General features: G+C 43.0%; 1 protein-coding gene across 3 annotated transcripts in view; it reads right to left on the bottom strand.

Moving 5' to 3' along the window:
• Nucleotides 1-17,617: 17,617 nt before the first annotated feature.
• Nucleotides 17,618-22,707, bottom strand: part of LOC137421004 (thrombospondin-3) — a 189,174-nt gene continuing 184,084 nt past the window's right edge. For all 3 annotated transcript variants that reach the window (XR_010983240.2, XM_068106622.2, XM_068106624.2), the window contains 2 exons: nt 18,423-18,562; nt 17,618-17,755 (listed from right to left, as the gene is read on the bottom strand). Coding sequence is in view for 2 of the 3 variants with exons in the window: in XM_068106622.2 (XP_067962723.1) it covers nt 17,697-17,755; nt 18,423-18,562 (199 nt within the window). In the remaining variant the exon portion in view is untranslated. The remainder of the gene's footprint in view (nt 17,756-18,422; nt 18,563-22,707) is intronic.

Below are 22,707 nucleotides of genomic sequence, written 5' to 3'. Positions count from 1 at the left end.
AATGAAAGAGTGAAGGTGAGCAGAGAGCCGAGATTTCGGCAGTTTAACCATCAGAGGGTTGCTGGCAGATCTTGTGCGACTTGTAGGAATATTTGGGGGACAGAGCACAGAGAGAGCTGGGGGTGCAAGGCCGGAGAGGAGTCGGTAGAAGACAGAAAGACCACCTACCTGCCTGCGGTGAGTGAGTGAAAGGCCCTCAGAGATAGCTTCATCGCGGGAGATTCCAATAATTCTGAAAGCTTTGGTTTCGACAGCGTGAAGCCGAGCTAGGTGTGAGGCAGGAGCACCGGCCCATAGGGGAGAACAGTATTCCATTGAGCTGCGGATGAAAGCCTTGTATGTGGTGAGGAGCTCAGGTGTGCCGAGGAAGGACTTCGCACGACGGCGGATGCCCAGTCGGCGACTGGCTTTGGAGGCCAGCTTGGAAATGTGGTTTTCCCAAGAAAGATCATGGCAGATAGTGAGACCCAAAAGCTTGAGCGACAGAACTTCTTGGAGAGGATTGTTGAGAAAGTAGATGGGAGGGTTTTCCAGTCGATCTTTTCGGAGAGACATAGTAAGAGTGTGAGATTTGTCAGGATTGAAAGACATGTTCCACTTGTTTGACCAGTCTGTGATTTTGTCCAAGTCTTCAGAGAGTGAGGAGGCTGCAGACTGCCGATCTGAGGGCAGAGGAATGGAGTGGCGGAGAGTGGAGTCATCAGCAAAGAGATAGAGAGGATTTTCCAGAGAGTCGGAGAGATCATTGATAAAGACAAGAAAAAGCACAGGGCCCAGAACACTGCCTTGGGGAACTCCAGCCTGAACAGGAAGGGGAGTTGAGAGAAATCCATTCAGGGCCACACGTTGACTACGACCAGAGAGGAAGTCCGCAAGCCATGCATGGAGATTTCCATGGATACCATAGGAGGAGAGTTTGGTGAGCAGAGCTGGGTGCCAGACCGTATTGAAGGCACGTGATATGTCGAGGGAGACAGCTCTGATTTCCTGTTTGGCATTGAGGACCTCCATCCATTGTTGAGACAGCAGAAGCAGCATGTCCAGAGTAGAGTGACCTGGTCTGAAACCAAATTGATGATCAGAGATCAAGCCGTTGGAGAAGAGGAAAGATTTCATATCCGAAGCAATGATGGATTCTACGACTTTGCTGATAATTGGGAGCAGGCTGATTGGTCTGTAGTTGCAAGGATCTGTTTTTGCACCTTTTTTGTGTAAAGCGGTAATGTTTGCTGATTTCCAGGATGCTGGCAGATGACCTTGAGCAAAAGAGAGGGTGAAAAGAACACAGAGAGGGTGAGATAGAGCGGCAGAGCAGGATTTTAGGACCCTTTTGGCTGATGCCGTCTGGTCCAGTTGCAGAATCAGAGTCGAGGTTAGACAAAAACTCCTCCTCCTATTTTGGGTCTTTTGGATATTTTGGGGTATTTGGGGTCCATTTGGTCTTTAGGGTCTTTTCAGTCATTTGGGTATTTTGGGTCTTCATGGTCTTTAACACTCTTCAGGGTGATTTTGGTGTTTGGGGTCCATTGGAGAGTGAGGTTTCTAAAGTTGTTCAATGTAGGACATGCTGTAAATCCGTTCTTTTTAATCCTCGTTGATTGTTTTCTTCACTTATTTATTATTTCATTTGCCACTCTCCTTTGAGCTGTTTCACCCGGGTTTGAATGTCCGCCCGGCTATAAACGACCACCCTGGAGTCTCACATCTAGGGCGACGCATCAGATATCCGACGGACGTTAAACTGGACGTCCCGCCTGTCGGTGTTAGTTGGTGGACGTTAAAGATGCCATGATGTCCTTCGACAAGAGGAGGCGAGCTATCGCCGGCATTCTCAACATATTACTAATTCCTCTCCTGGATTGTGAGAGCTATTACCCTGGTCTTCTTGGAGGTACCTTGACACCAGGTTACACCACTTGTTGTTTTAGGTTGTGGTTGCTGTTTTGGAACAGATTCTGCAGCTCTATAAATAAAATTGATCACTGTCGGTGTTTATTTACAGGTCACAATTTTAAACTGATAGTCATGAAACTTGTAGAGGTAGTCACAACTGAGAAACCTATTGTTTTTGAGGTCAAAGGTCATCTTGAGGTCAAATTGCTAAAATCGTCATTTTTCATCTGATGGACTTGAAAATTAAACAATTGCATAGTGCATCAATGAATTGGGGAACCCAACTATTTTTGAAGGCAAAAGGTCAAAGGTCAACTCAAGGTCAAACTTCTAAAATCATCAATTTTCATCTGATTCAGTTTAAAATTAAACATCATTTGCATATTGAGTCACTGAATTGGTAAACCAACTATTGTTGGGGTCAAAGGTCCACGGAAAGTGAAACTTCTAAAATCATTAATTTTCATCTGATTGGGTTTAAAATTAAACATCATTTGCATATTGAGTCACTGAATTGGTAAACCAACTATTTTTGGGGTCAAAGGTCAACTCAAGGTCAAACTTCTAAAATCATCAATTTTCATCTGATTGATTTTAAAATTAAACATAATTTGCATATTGAGTCACTAAATTGGGAAACCAACTATTGTTGGGGTCAAAGGTCCACTCAAGGTCAAACTTCTAAAATCATCAATTTTCATCTGATTGAGTTTAAAATTAAACATCATTTGCATATTGTGTCACTAAATTGGGAAACAAACTATTTTTGGGGTCAAAGGTCAACTCAAGGTGAAACTTCTAAAATCATCAATTTTCATCTGATTGGGTTTAAAATTAAACATAATTTGCATATTGTGTCACTAAATTGGGAAACCAACTATTTTTGGGGTCAAAGGTCAACTCAAGGTGAAATTTCTAAAATCATCAATTTTCATTTGATTGAGTTTAAAATTAAACATAATTTGCATATTGAGTCACTGAATTGGGAAACAAACTATTTTTAGGGTCAAAGGTCAACTCAAGGTGAAACTTCTAAAATCATCAATTTTCATCTGATTGGGTTTAAAATTAAACATCATTTGCATATTGAGTTACTGAATTGGGAAACCGACTATTTTTGGGGTCAAAGGTCAACTCAAGGTCAAACTTCTAAAATCATCAATGTTCATCTGAAAAATAATCAATTTTCATCCGATTGATTTGAGCTATGATTAAGATGTCAATTTTAATCTTAATGAAATGGACAATTTCATATAAAGAGATGTTTGATATATGAAAGGCTGTTGAAGTTATGGAACACTGGTTAAAAAATCAGGAACGTTTTTGGTTTTGTCTACCATAAGAAAATGTTCTTAAGGAATGTGAAGGTTTTTACGTACATCGAATGCATAAATGACCCCCTGAGTTTTCCTGTCCCAGTTCGATTCCTCATAAAAGATCATCCAAACGTAAGCAGTTGCCCTGGTACTGTATAGACAGTGTTACATCACTAGATATGCAATCCATTTTCCAGGGTTGTGGTCTTCAAGGTTTCTAAATTTGTTGATTTCACAAAGCTTGGAGGTAAGATACATAGTAAGCAGAGAAAGTGTGATCAAGTTCAGGAATGTCTGGGCACTGTACTTTAATAGATTAGACAAAGGATTGGCAGATGTAGTTTTGACATAAAGAAATGTAAGGTGCTGGGGATGGGTAAGAATAATGAAAACAGAGATTACATGATGGAAGGGGCAATCTTGGAGAGTGTCTGGGGGTGGTAGTAGATATGGGGGGTAACGAGACGGCAGAGTTTCAGGTAACTAACAGGGTTTTAAGTTATATTCATAAGTGGGATAAATTATAAATCAAAGAAGGTAGTTTTAACACTGTATAGGAATTTAGGGAGGCATCATCTAGATTATTTTGTACAGTTTTGGTCACCACATCTGAGGAAAGACATAGAGAGGGTACGGCATCGACACTACTAAATTGATTCCAGGGTTAGCGAGACTAACTTAGGAGGAACGTTTGAAGGGGACGGAACTTATGCATTGGATAGAAGGTGATAGCGAAGAGATCTGATTGAGACTTTTAGGATAATGAAAGGTGTAGACAAGATAGGGAAAGTAGAGTGGACAGTGTTAGGACCAGTGGCCATAACTTGTGTAAAGATGAGAGTTAGGACAGCTTTAAGGCAGGGGTCTTTCAATGAGAGAGTAGCTAATGTATGGCATAGGCTCCCTGGAAAGGTAGTGGCAATGGAGTGGGTGGCTAAGTTTAAATGGGAATGAGATAGGTACCTGGATGCATTGCATATAGAGAGGTATGGGTATTATTACAGCACTTGGCGGTAGCTTGTAGTGAATGGGTGATGACACTGAGGTTGGTGCAACGCAGGTCCGATGCGACGAATGGCCTCGTCCTATGTGTATGAATGTGTGTGAAGCCAAATGCCTCATCCGCTGGCATTTTCCATGTTGAAATCTCATGGGGCCTTTCAAAAAAGTAGGCCCATTGCAGTCAGATATCCAAAGGAAACCTTTCCAGTGAGCCCATTACATGGAGAAGTTTCTGTCAATCCTCGACTCTGATTCTGCAACTGGACCAGACGGCATCAGCCCACGGGTCATAAAATCCTGCTCTGCTGCTCTATCTTACCCTCTCTCTGTTCTCTTCACCCTTTCTTTTGCTCAAGGTCATCTGCCAGCATCTGGGAAATCAGCCAACATCACCGCTTTACACAAAAAGGTGCAAAAACAGATCCTTGCAACGACAGACCAATCAGCCTGCTCCCAATCATCAGCAAAGTCATGCAATCCATCATTGCTTCGGATATGAAATCTTTCCTCTTCTCCAATGGCTTGATCTCTGATCATCAATTTGGATGCAGACCAGGTCATTCTACTCTGGACATGTTGCTTCTGCTGTCTCAACAATGGATGGAAGTCCTCAATGCCAAACAGGAAATCACAGCTGTCTCACTTGACATATCACGTGCCTTCGATATGGTCTGGCACCCCATTCTGCTCACCAAACTCTCCTCCTATGGTATCCATGGAAATCTCCACTCATGGCTGGCGGATTTCCTCTCTGGTCGTAGGCAATGTGTGGCCCTGAATGGATTTCTCCCATCTCCCCTTCCTGTTCTGGCTGGAGTTCCCCAATGTCGTGTTCTGGGCCCTGTGCTATTTCTGGTCTTCATCAATGATCTCTCTGACTCTCTGGAAAATCCTCTCTATCTCTTTGCTGATGACCACTATCTGCCACTCCATTCCCCATCCCTCAGTTCGGCAGTCTGCAGCCTCCTCACTCTCTGCAGACCTGGACAAAATCACAGACTGGTCAAACAAGTGGAACATGTCTTTCAATCCTTCATACCCTTCCTCCCGTCCATGGTACATTGGTACATGGAATCTTGTGGTGAGGCTATTGCCCAGAAACAACTTGCTTTCGTCTCCTGGAAAGCAAATCCAACGGAAGGAAATCTCATTTCCTTTCACAAAGCCCGAAACAAGTGTGTGTCCACCCTCAGGAGAGCCAGGAAACAATATCTCTCCATTCTCAGGACCGAACTCTCTTATCTGTCTCCCTCTTCCAAATCCTGGTGGCGTCTGGTCAAATCTGTTTCTGGTGTTTGTTCCCCCTCCATCCCCTCCCTCACCTCAAACGGCCACACGGCTGACTCCGCACGTGAAAAAGCTGAATGCCTCAACTCTGTGTTTGCCTCTAAATCCTGTGTCCCAAACCCATCCCTCTCTGTACCCACCGTACCCAGTTGCTCCTGGACTCTGTGTCCTTTCCTCTTGACAGGGTGGAAAAGTTTCTGTCAACCCTCGACTCTGATTCTGCAACTGGACCTGACGGCATCAGCCCACGGGTCCTAAAATCCTGTTCTTCCGCGCTTTCACTCCCTCTCTCTGTTCTCTTCACCCTCTCTTTTGCTCAAGGTCATCTGCCATCTGCTTGGAAATCTGCCAACATCACCGCTTTGCACAAAAAGGTGCAAAAACAGATCCCAGCAACTACAGACCAATCAGCCTTCTCCCAATTATCAGCAAAGTCATGGAATCCATCATTGCTTCAGATATGAAATCTTTCCTCTTCTCCAATGGCTTGATCTCTGATCATCAATTTGGTTCCAGACGTGGTCACTCTACTCTGGACATGCTGCTTCTGCTTTCTCAACAATGGATGGAGGTCCTCAATGCCAAACAGGAAATTAGAGCTGTCTCCCTTGACATATCACATGCCTTTGATACGGTCTGGCACCCCGCTCTGTTCACCAAACTCTCCTCTTTTGGTATCCATGGAAATCTCCATGCATGGCTGGCGGACTTCCTCTCTAGTCGTAGTCAACGTGTGGCCCTGAATGGGTTTCTCTCATCTCCTCTTCCTGTTCAGGCTGGAGTTCCCCAAGGCAGTGTTCTGTGCCCTGTGCTATTTCTGGTCTTCATCAATGATCTCTCTGACTCTCCTGAAAATCCTCTCTATCTCTTTGCTGATGACTCTACTCTCTGTCGCTCCATTCTTCATCCCTCAGATCGGCAGTCTGCAGCCTCCTCACTCTCTGCAGACCTGGACAAAATCACAGACTGGGCAAACAAATGGAACATGTCTTTCAATCCTGACAAATCTCACACTCTTACGATGTCTCTCTGAAAAGACCGACTGGACAACCCTCCCATCCACTTTCTGAATAATCCTCTCCAAGAAGTTCTGTCACTCAAGCTTTTGGGTCTCACTATCTGCCATGATCTTTCCTGGGAAAACCACATTTCAAATCTGGCCTCCAAAGCCAGTCGCCGACTGGGCATCCTCCGTCGTGCGAAGTCCTTCCTTGGCACACCTGAGCTCCTCACCACATACAAGGCTTTCATCCACAGCTCAAGGGAATACTGCTCTCCCCTCTGGGCTGGTGCTCCTGCCTCACACCTAGCTCGTCTTCACGCTGTTGAAACCAAAGCGTTCAGAATCATTGGAATCTCCCGCGATGAAGCTAACTCCAAGGGCCTCTCACTCACTCACCGCAGGCAGGTTGGTGGTCTTTCCGTCTTCTACCGACTCCTCTCTGGCCTTGCCCCCCATCTCTCTCTGGGCTCTGTCCCGCAAATATTCCTCCAGGTCGCACAAGTTCTGCCAGCAACCCTCTTATGGTTAAACTGCCAAAATCTAGGCTCTCTGCTCACCTTCACTCTGTCATGCCCCTTTTCTCCCGCCTCTGGAACAAACTCCCCCACTCCCTTCAATCCCACTCCTCCGTCCAGGTCTTTAAAACAGCTGTTCACCACCATCTCTTATCTTCCCCCATCCAAAACCTTGATCTTTTCTACCCCCGCGAATTCACCCCAGATAGACTTTTTTGAAATACCAACTTCTGCCCTGGAAGTCCTTGGTGTCCTTGTGTTTTATACTTCCCCCCCCCCTTCCCACGCCACCTCCCCCCCCCCCCCCTGCCATGCCACCTCCCCCCAAGCCCTCTCCCTTCCACACATCTCCCTGCTCTCAAATGTTGTGTTTGAGTGCTTCCCCTTCTCTCCCTATCTTGTCTTCCGCTCCCTCTTTTTATATATTTTGTTTGTCTGGTTGATTTGTTTGTGAAGTAAATGTTAGCTCTTTCACGAGCCTCGATTCAGTATGCAAAAAAAAAAAAAAAATCCTGACAAATCCCACACTCTTACAATGTCTCTCTGAAAAGACCGACTGTGTAACCCTCCCATCTACTTTCGCAACAATCCTCTCCAAGAAGTTCTTTCACTCAAGCTTTTGGGTCTCACTGTCTGCCATGATCTTTCCTGGGAAAACCACAAAAAATAAAAAATTGCCACCATCTCTCCACCCAGAAAAGAGGTCGGCCATACCAGGTTGGCAGAGCTGAGCAAAAACATAATTCATGATACTTGTAGCTACTGCCATTGGAACACCTGACGATCAATATAGGAGCGGAGACATAAAGAGAGGTTGCCTTAGAAAAGTGAGGTTTCAGAAATATATGTCGGGGTTTCAGAAGCCAAGATGAAACAGATGAGAGGGAGGGAACGGATAAAACAGACAACAAAACTTGAAAGCAACAGTTTTTGCAATATTGTTGCGCTCAAGGAAATATTTTTCAAAAACAAAACTGACTTCCAAAGCCGGCTTAGAAGGATAGATAATCATGTCGCACTGTTATATTTTTGTGTTAACTCGGGATGCATTTCTCACTGTGAGTTTTCAATATTATGTTCAAATGACGATCCTTTGAAGATGAACGAGGAACTCATAAGGACCATGGTTTGTGGCTGAATAAGAAAATCACCAGATAAGGTTAGAATCAATATTATTTTTTAAATATAATCTTCCTTCTGGTCAACACACTTCCTCCCATGCTTTTCCCAGAAAATCTCCTATAGTGGAAGCTTTTCTCCTCAGAATATTGTCTTCCAATGCAGTCATGGCTAAAGGTAATCGAAGACATGTCCAATTGTCCATGGATGTTTCGCTTCAGGTATGAAAACAGGAAAGGGGCCAAACCAGGCAAACATTCAGGAGAGATGGTGATCTCAAATACGGCTTTAAAAGCTTCTGTTCCTCCACTTTTTGGGCACACAATCAACATTAGGCCTTGCCATGGGATGAAGCCTATTGACCAGATCAACGGTAACCAAATGGACAGTGCCACTGATTGGCATGTTCCTAAATGAGCTCACGGTGAGTTAACTCGGTTTTGCCAATTCGTTTAGCATGCTCTTGAACAACATCCGGAAAGCACTACGCAGAGCGCAATGAATCTGTTCACTCATGTTCTCACTCACTCAGGTTCCTGTGTATAGATTGGAGGGGATGGTTTCGTTGGTGCCTCACTGCACGTTGTTGTGCCGTCATTGAGGATGTGCCCGTAGGAGCCCTTTCACGCATTATACGCTTAAGGGCTGCCATGGACCTGAATGCCCACAATCCTTTCCAGCTCTTAATGTGTGTTTGTTGATATGGACTTGCAGAAAATACAAACACTCACTCTCTCCTTCACAGTCTGCATCATTAAACGTTTAAATTCTTATTGATTCCTCAAAAGAAACGACCTTAACCCACTATCTTAATCAGACCCCTCTGATTTCCATTTCATCAACCTGTGAATGGTTAATTGCAGAATGCCGTATGTGTGCTGCAGCTAAATGTCCATATTGTGGATTGGTGAATTGTAAATGTTGATCCGTTCAATCGATGCTCACCAACTGATGCGATGCTTTGTGCAAAATTAGCCTCGGTGGTCCAACAGTTTTCCTTTACTCTCGTATCCAACGTTCGACTCTCAACGGAATCCTTTCATCTCCTCGCCTTGTCAAAGCTGGAGCGCCCCAAGGCAGCGTACTGGGTCCAGTCCGATTCCTGATCTTCATCAATGATCTCTTTGACTCTCTGGAAAATCCTCTTTATCTATTTGCTGATTATTGGACCCTCTGCCTTGACATCCCTCATCCTTCAGACAAGAAAGCTACAGCCTCTTCCCTCTCTTCAGACCTTGTAAAAAAAATCACAAGCTGGTCAAACATTTGGAATATGGCTTTCAATCCTGAGCAAATCACCATCTCTCTCCAAAAGGACCATCTGGTAATCCACCCCCACCCCCCACCCATCCACTTTCTTAACAAGCCTCTTGAGGAAGTTCAGTCATTCAAACTCCTGAGTCTCATTATCAGCCACACTCTTTCTTGAGCAAACCACATTTCAAAGTTTGTCTCCGATGCCAGCCGCTGACTGGGCATCCTCCGTCACATAAAGTCCTTCCTTGGCACACCTGAACTTCTATCCACCTGCAGGGCCTTCATCCGCAGCCTGATGGAGCACTGCTCTTCCATATGGGCTGGCTACCCTACCTCACATCTTGCTCATCTTGATGACGCGAAACAAAGGCTTTCAGGATCATTGGAATCTCCCACGATGAAGCCGAGTCTGCGGGTCTATCACTTCACCATCACAGACAGTTCAGTGGTCTCTCTGTCTTATACGGCCTCCTTTCTGGTCTTGCACCCTCTGACCTTTCCGTGCTTTGTTCCCCTGCTCCCAATTTCTGCAGGGCTCATATGGTCCACCATCTACAATCTTTTGTCGAAACTACCTAAATCCAGGATCACTGCTCACATCTACTTATTCATCCTTCTCTTTCCCAACTGTGGAATCAATATCATTCTTCCCTCCAGGTCTTCAAGACAGCTGCTCACCAACATCCCAGATCATCCCCAATCCAAAGCCATGATCTTTTCTATGTTTTTTTTTAACCCACACCACCCCAATCCCTCCTTCCGATTCCAGTTTTCCCTCCTGAGAGTTCCCTTCTGTATCCATTTTGACCACTTCATGCATCGTCTCTTGCACCTCATTCCTCCCCACACCCATCGTTTGTCCAGGTTTATCCCTATCTTGGCTTTAAACTCTGCTGTTGGTGTTTCCCTCCTCTCTCTACTGTTCCTTGCTTCCTGATTCATTCAAAGTACTAATACGAACTCTTCCTCAACTATGTGCACCAAAAAAATCTCATTGTTTGAGCATTTGATTTCTCACAATTGATTGACCTCCAATTTAAATTGCATCATACATAAGTAAAGCAGAGCATAATTATGAGAAGTTTATGCAAAAGGCCTTCATCCTTCAGAATCAGTGTAGCAACGAAAGAACAAATGTATAAGGAGGTGACATGAGTAGTGTGCCCACAGAGTGCGGTAATGGATAAGTAAAGACCACGCTCACAGTTCATATTCCCTTCTAATGAAGAGATGAACACTTTGAGAATGACTGATGAAATATATTTTCCTGAGGACAACTTACGGTTCAAATAAAACAAACTAACAAGAAAATAATGAAACAGCCAAACTGGGAAAACTACATTCCTGCCAAATCCCTTCCTTCAGTTTCCTTTCTCTCACGTAACCTTCTTGACCTCTTTGACCTACATGTCCAAAGCATGCCCCCTTCGCAACCCCTCCACCTTCTGGCATCTACTTTACCCTGTCCCTTCCTTGTTATCACTCTCCTTTATCCTCAGTCTTAAATCTATTAATAATCTCTCTACCTCCTAGTTAATTAGTCAATGAAACAAGGCATAGGCCATGCGTCCCTTCTCGCCTGTGCTGAGTCCACCCTCAGTACACCTAGTGCTCTCTAACCTGTGGCGTTGTTTTTGGTGTTTGTGGTGGCCGTGGGGAGTGGGGGAACAGACATGTAGAAGGACCGAGCTGGAGAGGTAAGTGGGAGAGGGTGGGAATAATTAGAGGAATAGTGAGGGAGGGGAAGGGTGGGGAGTTATGGAACAGACTACACACCGCCCTTAACGACATTGAAGCCCAAAGGGTCTCTTTTTTCATTTTGAATGTTTTTTTTTTACATCATTTATTACTTTTCATTTTAAAATTGTTTTGGGAGAGGGAAGCGCAGCTGGGTGAGGATTCAGTGAACACAGATGTGACGTTAACACTGAACAAGACCCACACGTCATATTAAAAGCAGAACATCTCGATATCTCATCAGCCGAGCACGTGTGAGTGCGCAAACCCACAGATTATACCCATCCAGTCATAGTCTACCTCCCATGTCTACCCACATCCCTGCATTCCTCTCTCCATCTACCCAATGCTTTTAGATACCGATCCAATTCCAATTTAAACCTGCTTTCCCTGCCGTGACCACCCTTACCGGAGAGACTATTACAGTATTACACCCTCGCATCGCTAATATCTTTAACTATTCTTTTTGTTTCTACTTTAGCTTCCATTAATTTCTCCTCCAAGCTCACTACTTCCAGATCCACCCAGTCTTCTCTGTTCGAACCCGAATTCCCCCCCTTTTTGTCTGTTTATTTATTTATTCCTCCTGCACTCTGCTCCCACATCTGCCTTCCTCCTCTGCACATTTTCCTCTCCTTACCCCCTTCCAATGCCCTCTCCATTGCTCATCACCCATCCCTCTCCTCCCATTTCCTTTCTCTCCGCCCCTTCCCTCTCTTCCCTCCTCTTTTTTTTCCCCTGTGCTCTCCCAGCCTCGCTGCTTTTTCCGTCGCCATGATAGCACGAGTTCGCTTCGGACCGCCCGTACGAGTGATGTGCTCAGCATGGCTTCGCATGGTGTGCTCTACTCTTTCAAGCCATGTTTTCCACCCAGAAGCCATGCAACAATTAGTGGCGGCGCCTTGGGTACTACAGGTGCGCATTCAACGTTATCCCTGAGTCGGACGATCATTTTTAACTTTTCATTGATACTTGCTGAGCATCGAGAATTGTGAATGGTGGCAGAACATGCTTTTTAACTTGGGTTTATCGTGCTGGCACAGTTGGTTCGGACATGCCAAAGTAACTCCACCAGCACAGAGTAACGGTGAGTGGTTACAATGAGCCAGTGTGGATGGGCGGCAAAGAATGACGAGTGCTGACGAGTAACGGATATATATATATATATATATATATATATATATATATATATATATATATATATATATATATATATATTCATGAGGATGATCCCAGGTGGACCCCAACACGTGCTGCTCAAGATCCTGGATAGACCCCAACACGTGCTCCTCAAGATCCTGGATAGACCCCAACACGTGCTTCCCAGGATCTCGCACGGACCCCAACACGTGCTTCCCAGGATCTCGCACGGACCCCAACACGTGCTTCCCAGAATCTCGCACGGACCCCAACACGTGCTTCCCAGAATCTCACACGGACCCCAACACGTGCTTCCCAGGATCTCGCATGGACCCCAACATGTGCTTATCAGGATCCAGCATGGACCCAACATGCCTCTCACAGGATTTTGCATGGACCCCAACAGACTTCCCAGCTGGATCCTTCATGGACCCCAAAACATTTTGCAGTTGGATCGCACATGGACTCTATCAAGCTTTTCCCAGGATCTCACATGGAGTCCAACAAGCGCTTGACAGGATCCCACGTGAATCCCAACACACCCTTCCCAGGATCCCACACAGACCCTAAAACAGCCTAAAGAAGTGCTCCTTTCTCAGAATCCTCCATGAACCCCAAAACATTCTTCCCAGGATCTTCCTTGGAGCCCAGCATGCTCTTCCCAAGATACGACATGGAAAACAACACACGCTTCCCAGGATCCCGCACAGACCCACCGAGGATCTCCAAACACGTTCTTCCCTGGACTCTGGCTGGTAACAGAACAGTTCACTGATATCACAACAGTGACAGCTGAAAAAGAATTGTTTGTCTCCGGCTTAACGTCAAAGCTATATTTACGTGCATTACTTATGCTTGGGGAAATGTTTGTTTTGCACTAATTTCCATGGACCATGAGGAAAGAAGTGCTGGGTCCGCAGGATATTTTATCGACAGTTCTACAAACCACTGGAAAACCTCATCAAATGGGAAAGTACCGTCATTATAAAGCTTTTGGTTATTTTTTTTTAACAGTTGCATGGACTAGCTGTATCCGTGTATGACAAAGGGAGATGTCTTCGGGCTCCAGCGCTCCGCAGACAGGTCGCGGCCTGTGCAGTGTTGTTGACAAGCAATCCCATATTGCACGAGTCCCGGCCTGTCTGCGCCGCCGCCAACACTCCCGCAGTCGCCCAGCCCTCTGTCCGCCCTCTCCTCACCCACCTCCACCATGCTCCCAAGTGCGTCCACGCGACATGTGTTTGCTTGACACAGCTAGGACTTTGCCATTTTGTTTACCTGTGTAGCATGTGGCCTAGTGATGTTTGGTCTATTCTGAAGGTAATCTTGAAGCTATGGGAAAAGATCAGAAGGTGGTGCTTAGAGCCACTGGTCTCGCAACGTAACCTTCGCCTCTCCTGCCATGACAAAACAAAGGCTGTGAATTCTACTTTGTAAATTAAAGTTTTGGGTTCATTTTTATCAGTCAGCAGAGAACAAAGAAACTATTAAACAAGGTAACAAAAGCATTTATAGGACTTTTGACATTAACATGACAAAACATTTCATTGCCATCTCATTATGAACTTTTATATTTATTTAATACATTATGAAGAACTGTTCGTCCATTTTGGTTACAAAAGGCAATATTTTCATCAAACTATATTAAAAACATAGGGGCAATACCCCTGGCGCTCACCTGGTAGAATAAACAGTATACTGCACCGACTAAGGGTATTTAAACCAATTTCAATGGTTTCTAGAAGACAGGGCAGCATGTAGAATCATACCAACATCATCATAAGATTATAAACAAACAAACAAACAAAAATTTGTAATGCCTTGAACAAACATTGGTACATCACGGGTGAAGGTTGTGGTGAAGTTTCATCGAAATTGCGTGTTTAGTTTCTGAGAGGAAAGCAAATAACTATTTGGGGGTCAAACCTGGACCCACTTTGACCCTCGTAGTCCCTCTCAGACTTCGATTTACTTAGTGCCGTGAACCATCTTCGGTACGTCAAAGGTGATGAAGGTTGTGGTCAAGTTTCATCGAAATAGTGTGTGTAGTTTCAGAGGAAAAAGCAAATTCATATATTAGGGGGTCAAACCTGGACTCACTTTGACCCCCTGTAATCCCCTTAAACACCGATTTTTTAATGCCGTGAACAAACTTTAGTCACAACACAACAAATATCATTTGTGCCAAGTTTGGTCACAATCCCTTGAGCGGTTTCGGAGAAGAAGTTGCAAGTGTTTACGGACGGACGGACGGACGCGCCATCGCATAAGCTCCCCTGAACTTCGTTCCAGGTGAGCTAAAAACAAGCAAACAAAAGGTATCATATTCAATCAATCACTGTGTATTATGCTACACAGCAACTGATATTTAAAATGGCACCAAACAAGGCCCAGCATACTTTTATCCCAACGCATACATTCATCGGTGTAATAATTTGACGGCTGCATGACATTAACGTTGTTTAACATAAAAAGAAAAGTACTTTGGTTCCTGTGTGAGATGCGGATTCTCTTCTGGAGATTTAACTTGAATGTTCATAAATATAGTTCTTCATCCAAGCATTATATACATCGCTTATTACAACTACAAACTATAAAATTTGGTGCTTTCACTGTATTGTAAAAGTTGCTTCGGGTCCATGTACATTTTACGTCTGGTGAAGACGGTTAAATGAAGGAGGATGAGGTGAAGGAAGTGAAGGGGGAGAACAAGGGAGACGATTTGGTTTAAGATCTCCCAGCATTCTTGGGTGCGACACTATTTGTGTGCGTTTTGGAGGACACACCAACGCGTGCTTAAGTGGTGTCTCAGCACATCTTGCAAGCAAAAAAATTAACGGCCCTGCATCCGAGAAGAATATGATGTCAGTGGGCTTTGTGGCAGCGTAAAAGCGAAATGCGTAAAAGGGCAACCAAGCGAAATCGCAAGTAAAATAGGCCTTCTGGTGAGTGATGTTGCCCCTGGATACATATTGTACTGTTGCACGCCACTCTTACAGTCCAACGAAGAAAGCAACTCTTTTTCCCAAAACATCAAACCTGAGCCTTTGTTTTCATGGCTTTGTCTGCTGGTGGCTTTCAACACTTCGAGAAGCCTGGTTAGCCATTCATTCTGCTACTGCAATCAATTGTTACATCAAGCCTTCTGCTGTAACAGAGAGGTTTAAAAAAGAAGGGGGAAAAAAGAAAATGCTTCGGATATTTATCGGACAAATGTAACGTAGAAAAATAATGAACATTTTTTCTGGCACAAGATCATCTACAACAATTTAGCTGTTTTTAGAATGTGAAGGCCTGATGAGAAACCCATAATGTGGAGGGGCTCAACTCTCATTCGCTCCAAAGCAAACATTCCTTTGGAGGAGGGGAGAGATCGGAGTGTGCAGTGGCCATTTTGAATCTGATCAATGTCCCTTGAAGCGATACCATCGTGTGTAATAACCAAAATGATTATTCATAGGCCTCGGGATTCTTTTTTGTAACTGAGACGTAATAACCTGCCGTCAAAATGGTCATTCGTAAGAGCGTTAAGTAGAATTATGTAAAACCATCAACTGTTTGTAAAACAAGATAACAAACCTGCTATTCTACAAAATATACCAACCATAGAATGCTATATTTATAATAATTAAAATAATAACTAGATGCGCGCTTTATAACTGCGAGCAGTTATGCAGAGGTCCAAGCTGCCACCTTTGATCGTACATGTGACCCATGATGCCATTGGTTCCGCCTTGTTTTCTCCATGGGTTGTCGATCACATATTTAAAGTTTCAAATTGATCAGATAAGGGTTATTTTCCCATCCAATGTAGCTGCCAGACCACGTGACCGATGATGTCACCTTTATAAAACTGAATTCGGAATGGGTGGTCCATCACATATTTAAAGTTTCGCATTGATTGGATACGGTTTATTTTCCTATCCAATATGGCTGCCAGACCACATAACCAAAATTTTAATTTTCAACCTGTATTACCCTATGGATCGTCAATCATACATATGAAGTTACGCAACAATCAATTAAACCGTTCAAGAGAAGGAATTGTTTTAAGGTTTTTGTTTGATTCAATATGGCTGCCAGACCACTTGACCAATAACATTTTAGTTACGAAACTTTTATCCCTCTGGATATTGCATGACATACTTAAAATTTCACATCCGTTGGTTCAGCAGTTTGAGAGAAAAAAAATTTTTGGCAGCCAAGTTGGATTTAAGCTAAAACATTCAAAAAATTTTTTGTGAACAATGAAATTTTCAAACTTTATCCCCCATGACTAATCAGTAATATATATGTACGATGTTTTGCATCGATGGCCTGGTAAGCCATTTCCTGGAGGAGATTTTAAAAGGCTTTACATATGTATATATATATATATATATATATATATATATATATATGTACACATGGCTATATGGCTGCAAGACCACATGACAAATGAGGTCATCAATATAAATGCCTTGACAAATTTCTTTGTAGATCACCCACAAATATTTTAGTATTGATCGGATAAGGATTTTGATTTAACCAATTAAGGCTGTCATACCACTTCACCAATTACATCATCACTATCAATCTTCATTACCGATGGAGTGTATCTAACATGGAACAAAGTTTCAATTTTTTTCAATGAGCGTTATCGGAGATGTCCAAAGTTTTCCCTTTAATCCAATATGGCTGCCATACCATGTGACCTATGATGTCACAATTATCAATAAAAAATAATCTATATCCACGGGTATCGCTTCTATGTTGAAAGTTTTGCATCGATCGGACAAGAGGTTTCAGAGAAAACTATTTTAAAAGTGAATAAAAGTGCAAAACGCTGACGGAAGTATAATAATAATAATCTGAACGAAATCAGTACGGTATCAGCCAGAATGGCTTGATTCCCGAATAATAAAATCAATTCCTTTACAAGGAAGGAACTTCAACACAGGAAGAAGCCATTAGGCCTCTCAAAGCCTTAATGTGGTTGCCAACCAATGGTTGTTTGTTCATGCTCTATCTTTTTTTAAATGCCGACCGTCAATGAAGAAGGCAGCACAAACCATTTTAAAGTCTTCAGTATGACTCGGCCGGGGTCTGAACCTCTAACCTCTCAGACTCGGATCAGACCACTACGCCATAGTCTGGTAAATTTAAATCACTAGTTTGCATTTTTGATTGTCAGCTGTTAAAGGAGCAAATTCCTTGGTAGATTGATACATATATATATATATATATATATATATATATATATAATTATATATATATATATATATATATATATATAAATATATATATATATATATACAGCTGGTGAGCTAAGCATTTAAGAGCTAAGCAGAAAAGGAAAGCAGGGTGACTCTGGTTGCAGATCATTTCATTCCATCTCCTGCTCGTTTTTGCACAAATTACAAGAAGTTTGTCACTTTAAAAAAAAATTTAAAGTGGGTAATGCAGTTGAAATGCTCGAAAGGCAGAAAAGTCTTCTGGGAGTGTATCTGCAGAAACAAGACAAATCAGTGTGAATGTTTGGCATATTTGCAAGTACCAATGCAAAGAGTGATGTCATGATGATATTAATTAATATTAATATTTTTAATACTGTTAAGATTATTAAATAATTTTAGTGATATATTAATTGTTAATACTCATAACATATTCACACAAGGACATGAAATTTTGATCGATATAATTTGGGGCCTACAAAGTTCAGCCAGACAAGTTTCATTTACCCAGAATATAGCACACAATGGTCTGGTGTTGGCTTAACGGCTAAGGTGCCTGGATTGAGATCTTAGGGTCCTGAGTTTGAGACCCTAGAATGTCGTTGAATTAACACCAGGTGGCCTGTCATCCTTCCAAGGTCGGCACAATGATGCAACCAGCAGCCACAGGCTGCACATGAACCACCATAGCACACAATGGTCTACGAGTATGTGAAATATATCAGGAGCTCTGAGCAGCATGGCCAAAGTGATTGAGGGTACAACAGAGAAAATAAACCGTGCAGATGAGTTAGTTTGCACTTTCATGGCCTGTGAGCAATGGCCTGGCCTACGTTTTAAAATTACATTTTAACCTTTCCATTTGATCAGATTCTATCCACATCTTCGTCAGTGGGTCAGTAGGCTAAAATAAAACGTCAATGGGTCAACAGAAACTTACCGTTGCAACGATAGCGCAAGCTGGACCATATGATGTTCTCCTGGGAGAAGCAGAAGACCCCTAGGCGTCCACCTCGCATGGTGGTGTCGATTATCATGCCAGAGTCAGCGACTTTAAGTGGTCCTTCAAAGAGGATCACCCTGTACACAGGTGTGCACACACACACACATTCTGTACTGCATAGGTAAGCATAACTAAATCAGATTACATGCACATAGATAGTACTCCCATAAGGTTAAGGTAGGGTTAAAGCAATCCTGTAAATTCTGCTGGGTTAGCCATTTTAATCCACGACATTAATCATCACCAAAACACTTCAAACTCCACGGAAGAGCAGAATGTGAGCTCACCTGGAGTCTTGTGAAAAATATTCAAACACATGAAGAAATATCTTTGCAAGATATAAATTGTATTGTATTTGTATTGTATGTATTTGGTACATAAAGGTACAAAGGAAATGCTGCCAAATCCCACACACTCACCTTGTCACTCCAAAAGGACCATCTGGCAAACCCTCCCATCTACTTCCTAAACAAACCATTTCAGGTTAAATCACTCAAACTTTTGGGTCTCACCATCAGCTATGTTCCTTCTTTGGCAAACAATATTTCCAAGATGGCGTCCCAAGCCGGCCGCTGATTGGGCAAAACTCCATCGTGCAATATCTTTCCTTGGTCAATCAGAACTTTTGACAACCTACAAGGCCATCAATCGCAGCTTGATGAAGTACTGTTCTCCCCTTTGGGCTGGCACCCCTGCCTCACACCTTGCCCTTATTGATGCCATGGAAAGCAAGGCCCTCCAATTCATTAGGATCTCCTGGGATGAAGCTGAATGTCAAGGCCTGTTACTCTCACATCGCAGACAGGTTTGTGGCCTCTACCACTTCCTTTTCGGTCTTGCACTCTCCGCCCCCTCTTAGCTCTGTCCCTCCCAGGTCTCTTCAGGGCGCACATGATCTGCCAGTAACCCTTTTGTTAAACTACCAAAATGCAGGCTCACTGTTCACCTCAACTCATTTGCTCTTCTTTTCTCTCACCTGTGGAAACAACTACCCAGACTTCCGTACCATTCTTCCCTCCAGGGCTTCAAGACAGATGTTCACCATTTTACCTCAAGTCAGACAGATAGTGGCGAATGGTCAAAGTGAGTGAGGGCTGCAAGTGAGATCTTGCTTTCCCCCATACACACTCATGATATCTTCTACCCCATTCCCAAGCACTCCCTTTTTCCGGGTTGTTGTGTATTCCCCCGCCCCCCCCCCTTCCATCACCTCTTTTCCCTTGTTAGTTATCGGTTGGTTTGTTCCTTCCCCTTCCTCTTCTTGGTGTGTTTCATTCAGTTTGTGTGCAGATTGTTCATCCCCATGTGTCCTTCTCCCCTCCCCTTGATTGCACTTTCACTTCCTCTTTTCCATGTTCTTCCATTCCATTCTGCTCTTGCTATTTCGTGAGCCTCAACCATGTGTGCAAATAATAAATAAAGGTACCCGCTGATTAAATTGCACCATTCTTGGTGAACGTGTATTTCTAATTCAGTACAAATTGATCAACAAAATACGGTGTAATCAAAGAGCAGAATTTTGTTTTTGCACAAATAAAATCTTGGCTTCATAATAGAGTTATTCAACTATATATTTGTGATAGATAAATATACCAAATATAATTGTTAAATAACTACACTATACATAATACAAGCAAAAGTACCCATCCACAGTGATGGGAAAAGTTTAAGTTAATTCATCAATTTAAATTATTGAATGGACTTTAAAAAGGTTAATTTTGCACTCCTGGTTTCACTTGGAGCCAAAGCTTTGAGCTACTTGTACCGTCCACCATGAATTGGTGGTGCCACATCAGGTGGCGGAGATTGGATTTGTCTAAATATCCTCGTTGGGAAAATAAAATTTTGCATCAACATTATTCATGCCTGTTCTCCTGTCATTATAAAAGTGAATGTTGGGCTTTGCCTGCGTGTGCGGCTTTTCAAATGCAGCATGGGAAGCAGCCGCCGTAAACGGGAGACAGACAAACGCACGCAATATATAAAATATACCATGTTATTAAACTATCATAATGCAAATGAAATTCAGGTCCAAATTAACCCATCTTGACCCTTTGCATATGAAGAATCAATTATTTGCAAACAACATATTTTGAGCCATCCATTAAAAAAGAAAAAACACAAATCGTTTGAGATGTTAATACCGACACGACTGGTCTACAGCCTTCCCCTTCCTTGGATGCAACGCACGTTTTATCACCATGACGTCCAAATCAGCACTTGTCATGCTGATGGGAAAATAAAATTTATTGATTGCAGAAATTACTCCAAGAAGTTCATTCAAAGATAACAAAATGTTTTGCTGCTGGTGTTTTCTGTTTAAAGGGAAACTCCCTTTGGTCATATGAACTGTGAAACAATGGAACAGTGTTATGAACTCAAGAAGCATTCCAATAAGTATTACAAATACTTATTTCACTCCTACTAAAACTGCTTCTAGAAACTACTGTGATTAGGAAAAGGTCACCGAAGGTGGACGAAGGTTATGTTTTCATATCCCTGTGAGTTTGTGTCTGTGATCAGGATATCTCAAAACGTTGTGGATGGATTGATTCGGACGAAACTTGGTGGGAAGTTTGGTTGTGTGACAAGGACGAATTGATTAGATTTTGTTGAAGATCTGAATCCGATAAAAAATTTCCGTGATTCCTCACAATTGAGAGATAGGGGCAAAAATTTATATATAGCACGATATCTCAAAAAGTTGTGGACGGATTATGGCAAAACTTGGTGGATGAGTTGTATAGATGACAATAACAAGATTCGATTTTAGTTAAGGTCTGGATACAGATCCGGCCTATCAGTGGGATACAAAACGTAAGCTGTTCAGCCTGATGGAGGCATGCCTTCTTTCTTAGAGGAATGCCTTAACCTGTAACCCTTTAAAATATTTTGTGTCCACCTTCTCCGAGACAGTGCATTACATGTAGTAAAGCCAATTTTTTAAATGCAATTAAATTTCATCCTTAAATGCACACCCCTGAAATCCAGGCAATGGCAAGCAAAGCAAGAACAAGGAGCAGTCAGACATTCCCAGGTTTATGTTTACATGGACCCCAGGTTTTCACCTCCACACAACTCGCAGTCTACGCGAGGGCTCATTCCCTTTGGAACCCCACATACTGCGTTCAAACAATTTGCTGCTAAAAGAAATTGAGCCAATGCTATTTACATACACAGGCCGCAGTGTCTCAGCTTGTTTATCTGGCATGTTATTTAAAAGGAATGAACAAAACCTTCTTTCAAAGCTTGGGAATGGACCTGGCAAGTAAAGAGAGGCAGTTAGCCTTGGGGCCTTGGCCAGGTTGCCTTGTCCTTGACTATGCTCGAATCTATAGCATTCCTGCTGCCATGCACACTGCTCAGCAGAAACCAATGCTGATACAACAGAATGACTGGTGGTGGATCTGAAATTTGGTCACGACTACACCTGGTCTACTACATTGGTGAAGTAGTATGGCATTCGGTAGAGCGCGTACCTCCGTCAGTCTAAATAGTTTCGGTTTTGTAACCCACACCCGGACCTGAAACAAAATATAATTACCTTGGTCTTCTCACCTACCTAACTCATCCACCCGGCTTTGTCATAATCCATCCACAACTTTTTGAAATATCATGCTGTATATAGTTTTTGGCCGCATCCATCGATGGTGAAGAATCACTTAAAAATTAATAAAAGTCTCGTGTCTGGTTCCAAATCTTCACCAAAATCGAACCAATTCATCCCTGTCGCAAACTCAACCTGTCCACCAGGTTTCATCCGAATCCGTTCATAACTTGGAGATATTCTGTGCACAGAAAAATTTTACACACAGGGGTGAAAACAACCTCCGTCCACGTTCGGTGGCAGAGGTAAAAAAATACATTAAAAACCGCTAGCATGTACTCGGCCCACTTACATGTGGTGATGTGATTTGTCAAACTGTTGTGCAAACCTCGTATTACAGGTGACAAGGTAGTAGAATCCCCATTTAAAATTGACCGAAATGATAAAGTCAAGTCAGACAGTATCCGAATGCTATGTTACGCCACATTAAGTGGGTGCATTTAAAGGCCCAATAAAAAGCTTAATTCTAGAAGGTTCTGGCAACATCTCAGGCTCAGGTAACTCTCGGTGCATCCAATTACTCCCGCTCTGTATGGGACGGTCCAAGGCACATTCCTTCCAAGGTTAATTTCCCAAAACGACTGAGCAGCAAATAACAAACGAGTGTTGGATCAA

The sequence above is a fragment of the Myxine glutinosa genome, chromosome 2 (genome assembly GCF_964187855.1).
Source record: "Myxine glutinosa chromosome 2, kmMyxGlut1.1, whole genome shotgun sequence".
Classification (NCBI taxonomy): domain Eukaryota; kingdom Metazoa; phylum Chordata; class Myxini; order Myxiniformes; family Myxinidae; genus Myxine; species Myxine glutinosa.
This window is presented reverse-complemented; position numbering and strand designations above follow the sequence as displayed.